This window comes from Opisthocomus hoazin, chromosome 2, assembly GCF_030867145.1.
Source record: "Opisthocomus hoazin isolate bOpiHoa1 chromosome 2, bOpiHoa1.hap1, whole genome shotgun sequence".
In the NCBI taxonomy this organism is placed as follows: domain Eukaryota; kingdom Metazoa; phylum Chordata; class Aves; order Opisthocomiformes; family Opisthocomidae; genus Opisthocomus; species Opisthocomus hoazin.
In genome coordinates this window covers 131,860,403-131,879,279 of record NC_134415.1, presented here as the reverse complement: position 1 = coordinate 131,879,279, position 18,877 = coordinate 131,860,403, and the positions used below count along the sequence as shown (strand labels likewise).

The 18,877-nt window shown below is 64.4% G+C and overlaps 1 protein-coding gene across 1 annotated transcript; it reads right to left on the bottom strand.

Annotated features, from left to right (window-relative positions):
• Window positions 1-429: 429 nt before the first annotated feature.
• On the bottom strand, window positions 430-16,360 carry KIF3C (kinesin family member 3C). Its single transcript, XM_075415130.1, has 8 exons — window positions 14,906-16,360; window positions 7,417-7,518; window positions 7,192-7,314; window positions 6,985-7,103; window positions 3,523-3,639; window positions 3,108-3,216; window positions 1,540-1,715; window positions 430-523 (listed from the first exon to the last, which is right to left on the bottom strand). The coding sequence occupies exons 1-8, from the start codon at window positions 16,310-16,312 to the stop codon at window positions 430-432; spliced, it is 2,247 nt and encodes a 748-aa protein (XP_075271245.1). The 5' UTR covers window positions 16,313-16,360.
• Between the last annotated feature and the right edge of the window lie 2,517 nt (window positions 16,361-18,877).

The window sequence follows — 18,877 nt, the reverse complement described above, 5'->3', positions numbered from 1 at the left end:
AAAGTCTCCAAATCCTTGGGGAAATCACCAGATCCCCCGGGATCCGGCAAAGCGAAGGTGCCCATCCCGGCGGCGTCGCCGTGCCCAGCCCTGCGGCGTGGGGAGGGCCGGGAGCCGAGCGGACCCCAGGAGCCGTCGGTGTGGTGGCCGCTGCCAGCCTTGGACGTCCTCCAGCCCAAACCGACTCCACGCATCAACCACTCCATAAATAAATACGTTAAATAAATAAAGGGACAGGTCCGGGTCGGGGAAAGGGGGGTGGCAGGAGGGAGGGGGCAGCTCCCCTCGCCCCGGGGGCTGCTGGGGAGCGTCTCACACGAACACACGCGCACACAAAGCAGCTGAAGACAAAGACGAACGGGGACCGGTGGAGACGCTGCCGGCCGGGGCCCAGTCCTGGCTGCCAGGGGACGAGGGGGTCCGGGGCCGTCACTCCTGAGCGGGCGTCGGGGCGGCGCGCGGGGAGCTGGAGGGGATGGACGCATGCGTGGTGGAGGACGGCAGCGACCGCGGCGTCTGGCACCTGCAGCGGGGGACGAACGGAGAAAAAGTGGATTCCTGCTCCTTCCCCGGCCTCGCGCTCTCCCCGAAGTCCCGGCATTTTCTGTGCTTTGCTACGCAGGGAGCGGCGCGGGACACCCAGGGCTGGGCAGGACGGACCCAGGGATATCTGTGTATCATCGGATCATGGACTGGTTTGGGTGGGAAGGGACCTTTCATGGCCACCCAGTCCAACCCCCTGCCATGGGCAGGGACATCTCCAACCAGATCAGGGTGCTCAGAGCCCCGTCCAGCCTGGCCTGGAATGGTTCCAGGCATGGGGCATCTCCCACCTCTCTGGGCAACCTGGGCCAGGGTCTCACCACCCTCAGAGTGAAGAATTTCTTCCTTAGATCTACTCTAAACCCACCCTCTTTCAGTTTGAAGCCATCACCCCTTGTCCTACCACTGCAGGCCCTGCTAAAAACCCTGTCCCCAGCTCTCTCACAAGCCCTCTTCATGTTTTGAAGGGCTGCAGTAAGTTCTTCCCGGAGCCTTCTCTTCTCCAGGCTGACCAGCCCCAGCTCTCCCAGCCTTTCACAGAACCACAGAATCCTTCAGGTTGGAGAAGACCTCTGAGATCACCAAGCCCAACCATCACCCCAACACCCCCACGCCTGCTAAACCCTGTCCCCAAGTGCCACATCCACACGGTTTTTGAACCCCTCCAGGGATGGGGACTCCCCCACTGCCCTGGGCAGCCTGGGCCAAGCCCTGACCACTCTTGCAGGAAAGAAATTTTTCCTAATGTCCAATCTGAACCTCCCCTGACACAACTTGAGGCCATCTCGTCCTGTCGCTGGTTACTGGGGAGCAGCAACTTCTGATTTTCCTCAGACATATTTTAAAACCTGATCACCCCCCAACACCTCAGGGCCAGTTCAACCCCAAAATGAAGCAGGGACTTGCAGCTTCACCTGCCCAAGCCCACGTGTGCCCTGCACGGAGCATCCCGGCCGCACCACAGCCCCACGCGTCCCCCTGCCCACCGGCACTCACCAGGATCGGGACTTCCTCACCCGGGAGGCCGATGGCCGCTCCAGGAGGCTGTCCAGGTGCATCAGCCTCTCCAGGTGGAGAGCCCGGGGGTCCTGCTCTGCCGGGTCCCTGCTCCGCTCAAACTCGAAGATGGCCGGAGGGGAGAGGTCCAGCTCCAAGATCATGATGTTCTCAGCCTGCAGCAGGACAGGGCAAAGAGAAAGCCAACATGGGGAGTCACCACGTGGCAAAACACGGTGCCAGCTCCGGCAAGTCTACACTGCCAAGAGAAGCTGACGGCCATGCCAGGGAGCAGGGCCCTCCTCTGGCTGCCGCAGCCTCAGGGCAAGCTCCAAACTGGAGCCCAGGCTCCCTGCTCTGCTCAGGGTCTTCTGGTCTTCCCTGGGGGCAAGGCGGAAAGGCCCCGTCCTTTCAAATGGCAGGAGGTGCCAGAGTCAGTGAGCCAGCAGCTCAAGGACCGGCTGAGGGCACAGCCACTGATCCTGCCAAGTGGGAGGATAAAGGTGGGAGCTTGATCTGACCTATCTCAAATCATCGTGAGCTTGTTTAGTCCATCTTTTCTCCCCCTGTCCATCCATCTATCCATCCACCCACCCACTCATCAACCCACCCATCCGCCCATCCACTCATCCATCCATCCACCCATCCATCCATCCATCCATTCATCTACCCATCCATATCCACCCACCCACCCATCCATCCACCCATCTGTCCATCCATCCATTCACCCACCCACTCATCAACCCATCCATCCGCCCATCTACTCATCCATCCATCCACCCACCCATCCACCCACCCACCCACCCACCCACCCATCTGTCCATCCATCCATTCACCCACCCATTCACCCACCCATCCACCCACCCACCCACCCATCTGTCCATCCATCCATTCACCCACCCACTCATCTACCCTCCCACCCACCCGTCCACCCGTCCACCCGTCCATCCATCCATCCACTCATCCATCCATCCACTCATCCATTCATCCATCCATCCACCCACCCATCTGTCCATTCATCCATCCATCCCTCCATCCATCCATCCACTCATCCATTCATCCACCCATCCATCCATCCATCCATCCATCCATCCATCCATCCATCCATCCACTCACCCACCCACTCATCTACCCACTCACCCATCCATCCATCCATCCACCCATCCCTCCATCCACCCATCCATCCGTCCATCCATCCATTCACCTACCCACTCATCCATCCACCCACCCATCCATCCATCCACCCACCCACCCATCCGTCCATCCATCCACCCACCTACCCATCCGTCCATCCATCCACCCACCCACCTATCCATCCATCCATCCATCCACTCACCCACCCACCCACCCATCCGTCCATCCATCCATCCATCCATCCACCCACCCACCCATCCATCCATCCATTCATCCATCCATCCACCCACCCACTCATCCATCCACCCACTCATCTACCCACCCAGCCATCTGTCCACCCACCCATCCATCCACCCCCGCGCCCCCCCACCCTCCCACCCCATTTAACCCACGACTTCTTGTCCCCCGGCCCGCGCCAGTGCCGTCCCCCTTACCCGGTACCGAGGATGCGATCCCATGGCCATGGCCACGCAGGCGTACTGGCTGATGGGTCTCTTGTACCCCACCGCAGAGGTAGGCCGCTTCTTCATCTGGTTGCAGTTTCTAAGAAATAAATCAAGAGAGGAACATTTCTCAGAGAACATCAGTTCCTACGAAGAACGTGTCCAAACAGTGACGAAGGGAGCTCGTCACAGCAAGTGAAGAGGGTTGGACTAGATGACCCACAGAGGTCCCTTCCAACCCCAAACATTCTGTGATTCTGTGACTCCTGGTGGGGCTTGGCTTGGAGATGATTTCCACCCATCGGCACCTGCAAGCATGCCAGGGTCCCCGATGCCCCCCCAGCCCCGGGGACACCCCTGCCCTGCCGGCAGAGGCTTCGTGTGTGGGTCGGGGCTGGGGACGTACCCTCCGGTGGGCACCAGCGGCTGGAACTTCCACTGGTCCTCCTCACCGTCGAAGTACAGGCGGTTCATGATCTTGTTCTTCTCTTCTGGTGGGATGAAGTTCTCGATGATCAAGTACCTGAGCGAGCGAGCGGCCGAGAGAGAGACGGAGCGGGAGCAAGCGGGTGGGAAGGAGCAGGAGAGGAAGGAGTTAATGTGACAAGTGACAGAAAACAGGTGGGGAAGGGAGAGGAAAGGGACGGCCAGAAGAGAGGGGGACGCAGGGAAATGGGAAAACATCCCCGAGATGGAAAAAGGATGGAAATGGAGCGGGTGAAGCAACAGCTCCGGCCAAGAGGGAGGCGAGAGAGGCCGGAGAGCGAGGGCAGGGCGGTCGGGCCAGGCGACCTCTAACGCTCCCTTCCAACCCCAAGCATCCTGTGATTCCAAAATGCTAATATATATAACAATAAATAAATAAATATATATATACACACACGTCTGGGTGGGATTTTTTAACGGCGTCGAGTGAGATCACTGCTTGCGGTGCCACCAAAGCGGCCGGAGGCGCTGCCCGGCTGCGCTCTGCGTTGTCACCGTTCCCAGCAGCCCCTCGCGCCCCGGGAGCCGCTCGCCCCGCTCAGGAGGTCCCACGGGTTTCACGCCGCCGCCGACGGGGAGGGGAGCGCTCGGGTGTCCCCGTCAGCAGGGGCACCGCGCCCGCAGCTGCACCCCAAACCTGCTCTGAGCACCCCAGTTCTGCTGTGTGCACCCCAGTTCTGCTGTGTGCACCCCAGCTCTGCTCTGAGCTCCCCAGCTCTGCTGTGTGCACCCCAGTTCTGCTGTGTGCACCCCAGCGCTGCTGTGTGCACCCCAAATCTGCTCTGAGCACCCCAGCTCTGCTGTGTGCACCCCAGTTCTGCTGTGTGCACCCCAGCGCTGCTCTGAGCACCCCAGTTCTGCTGTGTGCACCCCAGTTCTGCTGTGTGCACCCCAGCGCTGCTGTGTGCACCCCAAATCTGCTCTGAGCACCCCAGCTCTGCTGTGTGCACCCCAGTTCTGCTGTGTGCACCCCAGCGCTGCTCTGAGCACCCCAGTTCTGCTCTGTGCACCCCAGTTCTGCTGTGTGCACCCCAGTTCTGCTGTGTGCACCCCAAATCTGCTCTGAGCTCCCCAGTTCTGCTGTGTGCACCCCAGTTCTGCTGTGTGCACCCCAAATCTGCTCTGAGCACCCCAGCTCTGCTGTGTGCACCCCAGTTCTGCTGTGTGCACCCCAGCGCTGCTCTGAGCACCCCAGTTCTGCTGTGTGCACCCCAGTTCTGCTGTGTGCACCCCAGCGCTGCTGTGTGCACCCCAAATCTGCTCTGAGCACCCCAGCTCTGCTGTGTGCACCCCAGTTCTGCTGTGTGCACCCCAGCGCTGCTCTGAGCACCCCAGTTCTGCTCTGTGCACCCCAGTTCTGCTGTGTGCACCCCAGTTCTGCTGTGTGCACCCCAAATCTGCTCTGAGCTCCCCAGTTCTGCTGTGTGCACCCCAGTTCTGCTGTGTGCACCCCAAATCTGCTCTGAGCTCCCCAGTTCTGCTGTGTGCTCCCCAGTTCTGCTGTGTGCACCCCAGCGCTGCTGTGTGCACCCCAAATCTGCTCTGAGCACCCCAGCTCTGCTGTGTGCACCCCAGTTCTGCTGTGTGCACCCCAAATCTGCTCTGAGCACCCCAGTTCTGCTGTGTGCACCCCAGCGCTGCTCTGAGCACCCCAGTTCTAGTCTAGAGCACCCCAGCACTGCCTTGCACACCCCAGCTCTCCTGTGTGCACCCCAGTTCTCGTCTGAGCACCCCAGTTCTGGTCTGAGCACCCCAGCACGGCCTTGCACACCCCAGCTCTGCTGTGTGCACCCCAGTTCTAGTCTGAGCACCCCAGTTCTGGTTTGAGCACCCCAGTTGTAGTCTAGAGCACCCCAGCACCGCCTTGCACACCCCAGCTCTCCTGTGTGCACCCCAGTTCTCGTCTGAGCACCCCAGTTCTGGTCTGAGCACCCCAGTTCTGCTCTGTGCACCCCAGCGCTGCTCTGAGCTCCCCAGTTCTGCTGTGTGCACCCCAGTTCTGCTGTGTGCACCCCAAATCTGCTCTGCACACCCCAGCTCTGCTCTGAGCACCCCAGTTCTGCTCTGTGCACCCCAGCGCTGCTCTGAGCTCCCCAGTTCTGCTGTGTGCACCCCAGTTCTGCTGTGTGCACCCCAAATCTGCTCTGAGCTCCCCAGTTCTGCTGTGTGCACCCCAGTTCTGGTCTGAGCACCCCAGATCTGCTCTGAGCACCCCAGCTCTGCTGTGTGCACCCCAGTTCTGGTCTGAGCACCCCAGATCTGCTCTGAGCACCCCAGCTCTCCTGTGTGCACCCCAGTTCTCGTCTGAGCACCCCAGTTCTGGTCTGAGCACCCCAGCACGGCCTTGCACACCCCAGCACTGCCTTGCACACCCCAGCTCTCCTGTGTGCACCCCAGTTCTCGTCTGAGCACCCCGGTTCTGGTCTGAGCACCCCAGCACGGCCTTGCACACCCCAGTTCTGGTCTGAAAACCCCAGTTCTGGTCTGAGCACCCCAGTTCTAGTCTAGAGCACCCCAGCACGGCCTTGCACTCCCCAGCTCTCCTGTGTGCACCCCAGTTCTCGTCTGAGCACCCCAGTTCTGGTCTGAGCACCCCAGCACGGCCTTGCACACCCCAGCACTGCCTTGCACACCCCAGCTCTCCTGTGTGCACCCCAGTTCTCATCTGAGCACCCCAGTTCTAGTCTGAGCACCCCAGCACGGCCTTGCACACCCCAGCTCTGCTGTGTGCACCCCAGTTCTAGTCTGAGCACCCCAGTTCTGGTTTGAGCACCCCAGTTCTAGTCTAGAGCACCCCAGCACTGCCTTGCACACCCCAGCTCTCCTGTGTGCACCCCAGCTCTGCTCTGCACAGCCCAATTGTGCTCTGTGCACCCCAGCTCTGCTCTGAGCACCCCAGTTCTAGTCTGAGCACCCCAGCTCTGCTCTGAGCACCCCAGCTCTGCTGTGTGCACCCCAGTTCTGCTGTGTGCCCCCCAGTTTTGCTCTGTGCACCCCAGCTCTGCTCTGAGCACCCCAGTTCTGCTGTGTGCCCCCCAGTTTTGCTCTGTGCACCCCAGCTCTGCTCTGAGCACCCCAGTTCTGCTCTGAGCACCCCAGCTCTCCTGTATGCACCCCAGCTCTGCTCTGCACACCCCAATTGTGCTCTGTGCACCCCAGCTCTGCTCTGAGCACCCCAGTTCTAGTCTAGAGCACCCCAGCACTGCCTTGCACACCCCAGCTCTGCTGTGTGCACCCCAGTTCTCGTCTGAGCACCCCAGTTCTGCTCTGAGCACCCCAGCACCGCCTTGCACACCCCAGTTCTGCTCTGAGCACCCCAGTTCTGCTCCGTGCACCCCAGCTCTGCCCTGCCCGGCTGTGGGGGGGACGCCCGACCACCTACTTGAGCTTCAGCTCCCGCGTCTGCTCGTTCTGCGCCTCCTCCAGGTCCTGGCGCACGCGGATGTACTCGTCGTGCTGGTCCTGGATCTCCGCCTTCACGGCCTGCAGCTTGGCGTAGAGCTGGGGGACAGCAGCACCCTCAGCCCCGCGCCCGCCCCGGGGGGCCGGAGGGACGGTCGTGTGTCCCCCCACCCCGCCACGCTCTCACCTTCTTCAGCTTCTTGGTTTTGATCTCCACCTCCTGCTGCAGGGAGGTGTAGGTCTCCCGCAGCTCCATGGTCTCCTCGTCCCGCAGCAACATCTCCTGCTGCATCTCCCGCTCCCGGCGTTTCTGCAGAGCGGGGAGGGGGGAAACGCTCAGAGCCTGGGGGGGGGGAACTGGCCCCCCGAGAGACCCCCGTCGCCCGCCTCAGCCGGGCCCCCGCGCCGTTACCTGCTCGGCTATCTCCTGCCGCTTCAGCTCCAGCATCTTCTGCTGCTCGTTGGTGTGGTCCACGATGGTCCTGCCGCCGATGAGCAGCTTGCTCTCCATCGCCTGGGGAGGGGGGAGCGCGGCGGGGGGGTCACAGCACAGCCCTGGCCCCCGGCCTGACCCCCGGCTTCAGGGGGGTGGGAGCTTTTCGCTCCCCAGCTGCCGGGGAGGGGGCTGCAGCCCGGAGCAAGTCTGCTGATGGCACCAAACTGGGAGGAGTGGTGGATACCCCGGCAGGCTGTGCTGCCATCCAGCGAGACCTGGGCAGGCTGGAGAGTTGGGCAGAGAGGAACCTGATGAGGTTCAACAAGGTCAAGGGCAGGGTCCTGTACCTGGGGAGGAACAACCCCAGGCACCAGGACAGGCTGGGGCTGAGCTGCTGGAGAGCAGCTCTGCGGAGAGGGACTGGGAGTGCTGGGGGACGACAGGGTGACCATGAGCCAGCAGCGTGCCCTGGGTGCCAAGAAGGCCAATGGGATCCTGGGGTGCATGAGGAGGAGTGTGGGCAGCAGGGCGAGGGAGGTTCTCCTGCCCCTCTGCTCTGCCCTGGGGAGGCCCCATCTGCAGTGCTGGGTCCAGTGCTGGGCTCCCCAGTTCAAGAAAGATGAGGAGCTACTGGAGAGAGTCCAGCGGAGGGCTACGAGGATGAGGAGGGGACTGGAGCATCTCTGCTGCGAGGAGAGGCTGAGGGAGCTGGGCTTGTTCAGCCTGGAGAAGAGAAGGCTGAGAGGGGACCTTCGAAATGCCTCTAAATATCTGCAGGGTGGGGGTCAGGAGGACGGGGCCAGACTCTTTCCAGTGGTGCCCAGCGACAGGACAAGGGGCAATGGGCACAAACTGAAGCCTGGGAAGCTCCAGCTGAACCCGAGGAAGAACTTCTTCCCTCTGAGGGTGCCGGAGCCCTGGCCCAGGCTGCCCAGAGGGGCTGTGGAGTCTCCTTCTCTGGAGATATTCCAGCCCCGCCTGGCCGCGGTGCTGTGCCCCCTGCTCTGGGTGACCCTGCTTGGGCAGGGGGTTGGGCTGGGGGACCCACAGAGGGCCCTGCCACCCCTGCCAGGCTGGGATTCTGATTCTGTGAGCAGCGCGGGGTCCCCCCGGCTCGGGGCCGGTTGGGCTGCCGGGGAGGGGGGGCGAGTGCCGGGGTCCCTCCGTGGGGACGGGGCGTGGGGCCGAGCCCCGGCTGCGTCGGGTCCGGCTTCCCCCCGCACAGCGGCCAGGCCATGGGATGCCACGGGTGTGGAGCAGCTGCCGGCAGCGGGGACCCAGGCCCAGCTGAGCCATGCCAAGCCGTGCCGAGCCGTGCCAAGCTGTGCCAAGCCACATTGAGCCATGCCGAGCCACGTTGAGCCATGCCAAGCTGTGCCAAGACATGTCAAGCTGTGCCAAGCCATGCTGAGCCATGTTGAGCCATGCCAACACATGCCAAGCCATGCCCAGCTGTGCCAAACCACGCCAAGCCATGCCAAGCCATGCCAAGCCAAGCCATGCCAAGCCCTGCTGAGCCATGTCAAGCCATGCCATGCCATGCCAAGCCATGCCAAGTTGTGCCAAGACACGTTGAGCCATGCCATGCCACGCCAAGCCATGCTGAGCCATGCCAAGCCATGCCAAGCCCTGCTGAGCCACGCCAAGCCATGCCAAGCCGTGCTGTGCCAAGCCATGCCAAGCCATGCCAAGCTGTGCTGAGCCATGCTGAGCCATGCCAAGCCATGAAGAGCCAAACCACGCCGAGCCATACCAAGCCATGCCAACCTGAGCCAAGCCATGTCAAGCCCTGCTGAACCATGCCAAGCCACGCCAAGCCATGTCAAGCTGTGCCAAGCTGTGCCAAGCCATGCTGAGCCATGCCAAGCCACACCAAGCCATGTCAAGCTGTGCCAAGCCATGCTGAGCCATGCCAAGCCGTGCCGAGCCAAACCACACCGAGCCATACCAAGCCATTGCAACCTGAGCCAAGCCATGTCAAGCCCTGCTGAACCATGCCAAGCCATACCAAGCCATGTCAAGCTGTGCCAAGCTGTGCCAAGCCATGCTGAGCCATGCCAAGCTACGCCGATCCATGCCAAACCACGCTGAGCCATACCAAGCCATACCAAGCCATGCCAAGCCAAGCCATGCCAAGCCATACCAAGCCATACCAAGCCATGCCAATCCAAGCCAAGCCATACCAAGCCATGCCAAGCCATACCAAGCCATGCCAAGCCGTGCCAAGCCATGTCGAGCCATACCAAGCCATACCAAGCCATACCAAGCCAAGCCAAGCCATACCAAGCCATGCCAAGCCATACCAAGCCATGCCAAGCCGTGCCAAGCCATGTCGAGCCATACCAAGCCATACCAAGCCATGCCAAACCAAGCCAAGCCAAGCCATGCCAAGCCATACCAAGCCATACCAAGCCATGCCAAGCCAAGCCATACCAAGCCATACCAAGCCATGCCAAGCCAAGCCATGCCAAGCCATACCAAGCCATACCAAGCCATACCAAGCCATGCCAAGCCATGCTGAGCCACGCCGAGCTGGGCAGGGGGCTCTGCCCCGACCCCCTGGGAGCCACCCCAGCCCGTCCCCCCCACCCCACCCCACCGCAGCCGCCTTTCCTTGGCGTCCCCAGGGGGAAGGAAGGGGCCGTGTCACCGCGTGCAGGGGTCCCCGGGACAGCGCAGCCGGCACCGGGAGGGGCGGGAAGGGGGGCACCCCGTGCCCGCAGGCTCACGCCACGCCGAGGGGGACGCTGGCGCGGGGTGGGGGGCACACGTGGCATTCGGCGCTGCCGCCACCACCCGCCCTGGGCAGGTCCCCGGCCACACCGGCCACGATCTGGGGCAATTCTGCATTTCCCCTGGGGTTTCCCCTCTTTTCTCCCCCCTTCCCGGCCCTCACGGTGACGGGGAGCGTCCCCAGCACCCTGCTGGGGTGCAGGGAGGGGGATGGGGGCACCAGGCGGGTGCTGGGACGATGCTGAGCCAGGGTTCAGCTCGTTTCCAGCACCCAAATAATTTCCCCGGCACCTTACTGCCCGCTGACCCCGGTCTTGGCACCCAGCAGAGCCAGCGGGCGAGGGGCCCGGAGCAGCCGAACCCCCGCAGCATCTGGGTGCCAGGGCGCACATCTGGGTGCCAGAGTGCACATCTGGGTGCCAGGGCACACATCTGGGTGCCAGGGTGCACATCTGGGTGCCAGGGTGCACATCTGGGTGCCAGAGTGCACATCTGGGTGCCAGGGCGCACATCTGGGTGCCAGGGCGCACATCTGGGTGCCAGAGTGCACATCTGGGTGCCAGGGCGCACATCTGGGTGCCAGAGTGCACATCTGGGCGCCCAGGGCGCACATCTGGGCGTCAAGGCGCACATCTGGGCGCCGGGGTGCACATCTGGGTGCCGGAGTGCACATCTGGGTGCCGGGGCGCACATCTGGGCACCCAGGGCACACATCTGGGTGCCAGAGTGCATATCTGGGTGCCAGGGTGCACATCTGAGTGCCGGGGTGCACATCTGGGTGCCAAGGTGCACAGCTGGGCACCGAGGTGCATATCTGGATGCCAGGGCGCACATCTGGGTGCCAGGGTGAACATCTGGGCGTCAGAGTGCACATCTGGATGCCAGGGCACACATCTGGGCATCAAGGCACACATCTGGGCGCCGGGGTGCACATCTGGGTGCCCAGGGCACACATCTGGGTGCCAAAATGCAAATCTGGGTGCCAGGGTGCACATCTGGGCGCCGAGGTGCACATCTGGGCACTGGGGTGCACATCTGGGTGCCGGGGTGCACATCTGGGCGCCCAGGGCGCACATCTGGGTGCCGGGGTGCACATCTGGGCGCCGGGGTGCACATCTGCCGGGCTGGCCGGCCCCATCACCAGCGCGACGGCGAGGCGGGGTCCAGCGTGTCCCCCCCCCACGGTGACGGAGCCGTCCCACGCGTGAGCGGGACACAGCAGCCCCCTCGCCTGGCCCCGCTGCTGGCTCAGGGGGGATTTTTGCCCCCCGGGGCGAGACCACGCTGGCGTGACGGTGCCGTGCCCCCGTGGCCGGAGGGTCCCGGCGTGCGGAGCGGCTCCGAAGGCCACCGAGGAGGACGCGGCGTCACCTCGCCTCCGGCCCTGCCTCGTTACTCAGCAGTTACAGGACACGCCGTGGCCTCCGGCCAGCCCCGCTGCGCCGCGCCGGGCGAGGAGACCGCGCGGGACGGCTGCCAGCCACGGCCCGCGCTCCACCGCCGCGGCGTGCGGGGACCGGCTGCGGGGAGCCCACCACGGCGCTGAGCGTCCTGCTCTGCCGGGACACCTGGCGTGGGACACCCAGCATGGGACGCCCAGCATGGGACGCCCATCATGGGACACCCAGCATGGGAGACTCAGCATGGGACACTCACCATGGGACACCCATCATGGGACACCTGGCGTGGGACACCCAGCATGGGACACCCATCATGGGACACCCAGCATGGGACACCCGGCATGGGACACCCAGCATGGGACACCCAGCATGGGACGCCCATCATGGGACACCCAGCATGGGACACCCACCATGGGACACCCGGCGTGGGACACCCGGCATGGGACGCCCACCATGGGACACCCACCATGGGATGCCCATCATGGGACACCCATCATGGGATGCCCATCATGGGACACCCACCATGGGACGCCCATCATGGGACACCCGGCATGGGACACCCATCATGGGACACCCAGCATGGGACGCCCAGCATGGGACACCCAGCATGGGACACCCAGCATGGGACACCCGGCGTGGGACACCCGGCATGGGACACCCACCATGGGACACCCACCATGGGATGCCCATCATGGGACACCCATCATGGGATGCCCATCATGGGACACCCACCATGGGACGCCCATCATGGGACGCCCACCATGGGACGCCCACCATGGGATGCCCATCATGGGACACCCATCATGGGACACCCAGTGTGGGACACCCAGCATGGGACGCCCAGCGTGGGACACCCAGCGTGGGACGCCCACCATGGGACACCCACCATGGGACACCCAGCATGGGACACCCACCATGGGACACCCGGCGTGGGACACCCGGCATGGGACAGCCACCATGGGACGCCCACCATGGGACAGCCACCATGGGACGCCCATCATGGGACGCCCACCATGGGACGCCCATCATGGGACGCCCACCATGGGACGCCCACCATGGGATGCCCATCATGGGACACCCATCATGGGACACCCAGTGTGGGACACCCAGCATGGGACGCCCAGCGTGGGACACCCAGCGTGGGACGCCCACCATGGGACACCCACCATGGGACACCCAGCATGGGACACCCACCATGGGACACCCGGCGTGGGACACCCGGCATGGGACAGCCACCATGGGACGCCCACCATGGGACAGCCACCATGGGACGCCCACCATGGGACGCCCACCATGGGACACCCGGCATGGGACACCCAGCATGGGACGCCCAGCGTGGGACGCCCACCATGGGACACCCGGCATGGGACACCCAGCATGGGACACCCAGCATGGGACGTCCAGCATGGGATGCTCAGCGTGGGACACTCAGCGTGGGACACCCAGCATGGGACACCCGGCATGGGACACCCATCATGGGACACCCATTATGGGACACCCATCATGGGACACCCGGCATAGCACACCCAGCATGGGACACCCATCTTGGGACACCCATCTTGGGACACCCGGCATGCCAGCCTGCGACCAGTGTCCCCCCTGATGGCTCTGCCCCAGCGGCACGTCCCAGTATGAGCCCACGGGTCCCTGTGTGGACATCCAGGCATGGCCACATGTCCCTGGGCATGGTCACACGTCCCTGGACATGGCCACGGGTCCCTGGGGCTGCCCCACACACAGCTCTGGCCACGGAGGAGGGTACAAGAGCATCCCCCCTGGCTGAGCCCCCCAAATCCCCACACCCCAGCCGTGTCCCCCCACCCCAAGGGCTCCGTGCCAGGTCTCCAGCCCGGCCACCACATCCGGGCCACCGCGGTGACAGAGGGGCTGTGCCGGGGCGCGACGCGGTGGCCAGGACCCCCCGGCCTGGCCAGGGACAGGAGCAGGGCTGGGGTGGGGGGGTTGTGGTGCAGCCCCGCACCCCTGGCTCAGCCCCGCACCCCCCAGCATCCCTCAGCCAGCAGCTCGGAGGGTCCCAGGATGTGCCCCCACCCACCCCGCTCCGGCTGCGGGGCGCCGGGAAGGATTTGGGGTGGGGAGGGGGGGCCGGGGGTCCCTGTGGGCAGGGTGGGAGCCGTGGGGCTGGGTGGGGGGCAGGCGGTGCCGCGGCCCCAGCCCTGGGCGCGTCCCTGGGGTGACCGGGGACGAATCTGCAGCATCACTCCCCGCCCCGCCGCAAGCGGCTTTGTTGTGCTGAGGGGGGCACGAGCTGAGCACGGCAAACTCGTGCCAGCAGTGATCTGCTCCCCGTGGCCCTTCCCACCCCCAGCCCCCAGGAGCTCCCACAAAAGGTCCCCACGCAGGTCCACGTCTGAGGGCGACCCCAGCCCACCGCTGCACAGGAGCGTGGGGCTGGCCCCGGGCACCATGCTTGGACGTCCTGCTTGGGAGCCCAGCTCGCTTGGGCACCTTCCTCGGGAGCCCTCCTCGCTCGGGAGCCCACCTCGCTTGGGCACCTTCCTCGGGAGCCCACCTCGCTCGGCACCTTCATTGGGAGCTCACCTCACTCGGGCACCTCGCTTGGAAGCCCACCTTGGTTGGGCACCTTGCTCGGGAGCCCACCTCGCTTGGAAGCCCACCTCGCTCGGGCATGTCACTTGGGAGCCCACCTCGCTCGGGCACCTTCCTTGGGAGCTCACCTCACTCGGGCACCTCGCTTGGGAGCCCACCTCGCTTGGAAGCCCACCTTACTTGGGCACCTTCCTTGGGAGCCCACCTCGCTTGGAAGCCCACCTCGCTCAGGCACATCACTTGGGAGCCCACCTCGCTCAGGAACCTTCCTTGGGAGCCCACCTCACTCGTGCACCTTGCTTGGAAGCCCACCTCACTCGAGCACCTTCCTTGGGAGCCCACCTCGCTTGGAAGCCCACCTTGCTTGGGCACGTTCCTCGGGAGCCCACCTCGCTTAGAAGCCCACCTCGCTTGGGCACTTTCCTTGGGAGCCCACCTCGCTCGGACACCTTCCTTGGGAGCCCAACTTGCTTGAGAGCCCATCTCGCTTGGGAGCCCACCTTGCTTGGGAGCCCACCTCGCTTGGGCACCTTCCTCAGGAGCCCACCTCGCTTGGAAGCCCACCTTGCTCGGGCACCTTCCTTGGGAGCCCACCTTCCTTCACACCTTCCTTGGGAGCCCTCCTTGCTCGGGCTCCTTCCTTGGGAGCCCACCTCCCTTGGGAGCCCACCTCGCCTGGGTCCCATTCATGCCTATGAGGGGCCGGAGGCAAAGCAGGTTGTCCCCCAGCACTGCTCACCAGGACGCGTGGCGACACGTACCTTGTACTTGGTGGCCAGCAGCTCTGTGGCCTCCTGCTCCTTCCGCAGATCCTCTATCATCTTCTCCTTCTCCTGCAGCAGCTTCTGCTTCTCCTCGCTCACCAGGCTGTGGTCATCCTGGATAGCGGCCTTCTCCTCTTCCAGCCTCGCCTTCTGCTCCTTCAAGTAATTCTCCATGTTCTTCTCCAGGCCGTCCTCGTTGTCGTCCTCCCCTTCGTTCTCCGTGGCGCTTTCTCCGTCCAGCGCTTTCTTCCTCCGGCTGCTCCTTCTCCTCTTCTTCCCCAGCATGCCGCGTTTCTCCAGCTGGGCTTTCAGCCGGACGATCTCCTCCTGAAACTCCCGCAGCAAGGTGTCCTTGGGGTCCTCGTTCACCCGGGGCTTGTTCTTGATGTTCTTGGCCCTGTTGGCGAACCGGAGGGTGGAGAGGCTCTCATCGTAGCTGTGAGAGGCCGGGCCCAAGGTGGCCACCATGATGGTCTTGGCGTTGCCCCCGAGGGAGTCCTGCAGCAGGCGGGTCAGCTTGGAGTCCCGGTACGGGATGTGCGTGCTCTTTCCGTCAACGAGGGCGGAGATGACGTTGCCCAGGGCGGAGAGGGAGAGGTTGATCTTGGACGCTTCCTTGGGGCGCTCTCCGTGGGCCCCCATCTTGCTCTGACGCTCGCTGCCGGCCAGGTCCACCAGGTTGAGCTTGCCCACGCGGATGTGCTCCTGGCCGTCCGGCCCCGTCTCGCTGCACTCGATGGTGATGAGGAAGATGGCGTGGGAGCGCGAGCTGTGCTCGTTCATGTTGGTGCTGCCCACGGAGCGCGTCTGGCTCCCCAGGTTCATCACGTGCTCGATCTCCTTGACGTTCTTGGTCACGAAGGAGGAGAGGTCCTTGATGTACACCCCCGTCTCGGGGTTCTCCTTCAGCTCCAGCTTCTTGCTCTGGTCCTTGGCGAGGAGGTCCCTGATCTCCTCCTGGTAGATCTCCAGGTAGGAAGCCCTCACCAGGTACTGCTGGTTCTGCGAGCGGGAGATGTGGGTGAAGATGTGCTCGAAGGACATGGGGATGATGCCGCGCTTCTCGGGCTCGGCCCAGGCCCCCTGCATGGTGTAGGTCTTCCCGGTGCCGGTCTGGCCGTAGGCGAAGACGGTGCCGTTGAAGCCGCGCAGCACGGCCTCGATCAGCGGCCGCACCGTCTCCTCGTACAGCTCGGCCTGCTTGCACCCGGCGTCGTAGACGGCGTCGAAGGTGAAGGTCTTGGGCGGCTCTCCCGGGGCGGCGCGGGGGTTGCGGATGCTCACCTGCCCCAGCCCCGCGTCCAGCTCCAGCACCCGCTCGCAGCCCGCAGCCTCCTCCCGCCGGCTCAGCGGCCGGCACCGGGCCACCACCCGCAGGGCCTCGCCGCGGGGCTTACCGGCCATGGCGGAGGGAGGGCGGCGGGGCGGGAGGCCGGGCGGGGCCGCGCCGGGCTGGCGGTGCGGGGTCGGGGGGGGGGGGGGGATGCGGGGTCGGGGGGGGGCGGGGAGCTCAGCCGCGCCGCCCCCGCAGCAGCGCCCGGGCCGGGACCTCGCTCATGGCAGCGCGGCCGCTGCGGCCCGGGCGGGGCGGGGCGGGGAAGGGGGCGGGGCGGGGAGGGGCGGGCGGCGAGGCTGATTGGCTACCGCCCCGCCGGCGCGCAGGTCCGCGCCCCGCCCTCCCCCGCTAGGCACGCCGGGAGCTGTAGTCCCGCCTTTGTGCGGCGGCGGGAGAGGCCGCGGGCGGGGGGCGGGGCGGGGCCGGGGGGCGGGGCCGGGAGCGGGGGGCGGGGTAAGGAGGTCGGGGTGGGGGTCGGGGTGGGGATGCGGGACTGGGCATGGCTGGGGTGCGGCATGCGGGATGCGGGAGGCGGGACTGGGGTGCGGGATGGGGATGTGGGAGGTGGGGTGCAGGACGCAGGACTGGGATGCAGGGTGCAGGATGCAGGGTGCAGGACTGGGATGCAGGGTGCAGGATGCAGGGTGCAGGACTGGGATGCAGGACACAGGACTGGGATGCGGGGTGCAGGACTGGGATGCAGGGTGCAGGACTGGGATGCAGGACACAGGACTGGGATGCAGGGTGCAGGACTGGGATGCGGGACACAGGACTGGGATGCGGGGTGCAGGATGCAGGGTGCAGGACTGGGATGCGGGGTGCAGGACTGGGATGCAGGACACAGGACTGGGATGCAGGATGCAGGGTCCAGGACTGGGATGCAGGACTGGGATGTGGGATTGGGATGTGGGATGCATGACTAGGATGCAGAATGCAGGACACAGATTGCAGGACTGGGATGCAGGATGCAGGACTGGGATGCGGGATTGGGAAGCGGGATTGGAATGTGGGATGCAGGGTGCAGGATGCAGGACAGGGATGCAGGATTGGGATGCAGGGAGCAGGATGCAGGAGTGGGATGTGTGATGAAGGACCGAGACGCAGGACTGGGATGCAGAATGCAGGACTGGGATGCGGCACGCAGGGTGGAGGACTGGGATGCGGGACTGGGATGCAGAATGCAGGATGAAGAAGGCGGGGTGCAGGATGTGGGATAATGAACGTAGGATTGGGAAGTGAGATGCAGGAGGTGGGATAAAGAATGCAGGACTGGGATGCAGGATTGGGATGAAGAATGCAGGACTAGGATGCAGAACGCATCGGGATGTGGGATGCAGGGTGCAGGACTGGGATGCAGGATTGGGATGCAGGACTGGGATGCAGGATGTGGAATAAAGAATGCGGGACTGGGATGCAGAACGCAGGGTCAGGATGTGGGATGCAGGATTGGGATGCAGGATGCAGGATGTGGGATAAAGAATGCGGGACTGGGATGCAGAACGCAGGATACGGAATGCAGGGTTGGGATGTGGGATGTGGGGTGCAGGGTGCAGGACTGGGATGCAGGACAGGGATGTGGGATGCAGGACTGGGAAGTGGGGTGCAGGATGTGGGATAAAGAATGCAGGACTGGGAAGTGGGGTGCAGGATTGGGATGCAGGATACGGAATGCAGGGCTGGGATGCAGAGCTGGGATGCAGGACCGGGATGCAGGGTGCAGGACCTGGAGGAAGGATTGGGATTCAGGATGCAGGATACAGAATGCAAGATTGGGATGCAGGATTGGGATGTGGGATGAAGGATGAGGGATTAGGAAGCAGGATGCAGAGTGCAGAGCCAGGATGCAGGATAAAGGATGCGGGAGGAAGGATGCAGGACTGGGATGCGGGACTGGGGTGCAGGGTGCAGGGTGCAGCATGTGGGATAAAGGATGCAGGATTGGGATGCAGGATCGGGACGTGGGATGAAGGGTGCCAGGTACATGGTGTGGGATGCAGGGTGCAGCAGTGGGACGCAGGGTGCAGGATTGGGACGTGGGATGAATGATGCAGGGTGCAGGAGTGGGATGAGAGGTGCAGGGTCCATGAGGTGGGGATGCAGGGTGCAGGACTGGGATGCGGGGTGCAGGGTCCATGAGGTGGGGTGCAAGAGTGGGATGCGGGATGCAGGGTACATGATGTGGGGTGCAGGGTGCAGGACTGGGATGCGGGGTGCAGGGTCCATGAGGTGGGGTGCACGAGTGGGATGCGGGGTGCAGGATTGGGACGTGGGATGAAGGACGCAGGGTGCAGGAGTGGGATGCGGGGTGCAGGGTCCACGAGGTGGGGTACAGGAGGCAGGGGGGGTTGCAGGGTGCAGGCGGTGGGTGCGGGAGGCAGGGTGGGGGTACAGGGTGCAGGCGGTGGGTGCGGGAGGCAGGGTGGGGGTACAGGGTGCAGGCGGCCTGTCCCTCTACCACCCCTGGCACCGGTGGGTCCCTGCCCGGGCTGGCTCGTGGCCCCCTGGGCAGCACCCGGAGAGGCAGGGGGGGCTGCGGGGGGAGACCCGACGTCCTCCCGTTAACCCAGCCTCAGCAGCCGCCCGGCCCCCGGAACCGGAGATTATCCCAGAATTAATTAATTAGGGGATTCGCC

What these genes read in the sequence shown, in the direction of transcription:
- KIF3C (XM_075415130.1), bottom strand. Translation starts at nt 16,312, where the DNA reads ATGGCCGGTAAGCCCCGCGGCGAGGCCCTGCGGGTGGTGGCCCGGTGC. An exon ending in AAACCAAGAAGCTGAAGAAG is followed by an intron (nt 7,104 to 7,191) that starts GTGAGAGCGTGG and finishes GCTGTCCCCCAG; the next exon opens with CTCTACGCCAAGCTGCAGGC. An exon ending in GATCGCATCCTCGGTACCGG is followed by an intron (nt 1,716 to 3,107) that starts GTAAGGGGGACG and finishes GTCCTGCTGCAG; the next exon opens with GCTGAGAACATCATGATCTT.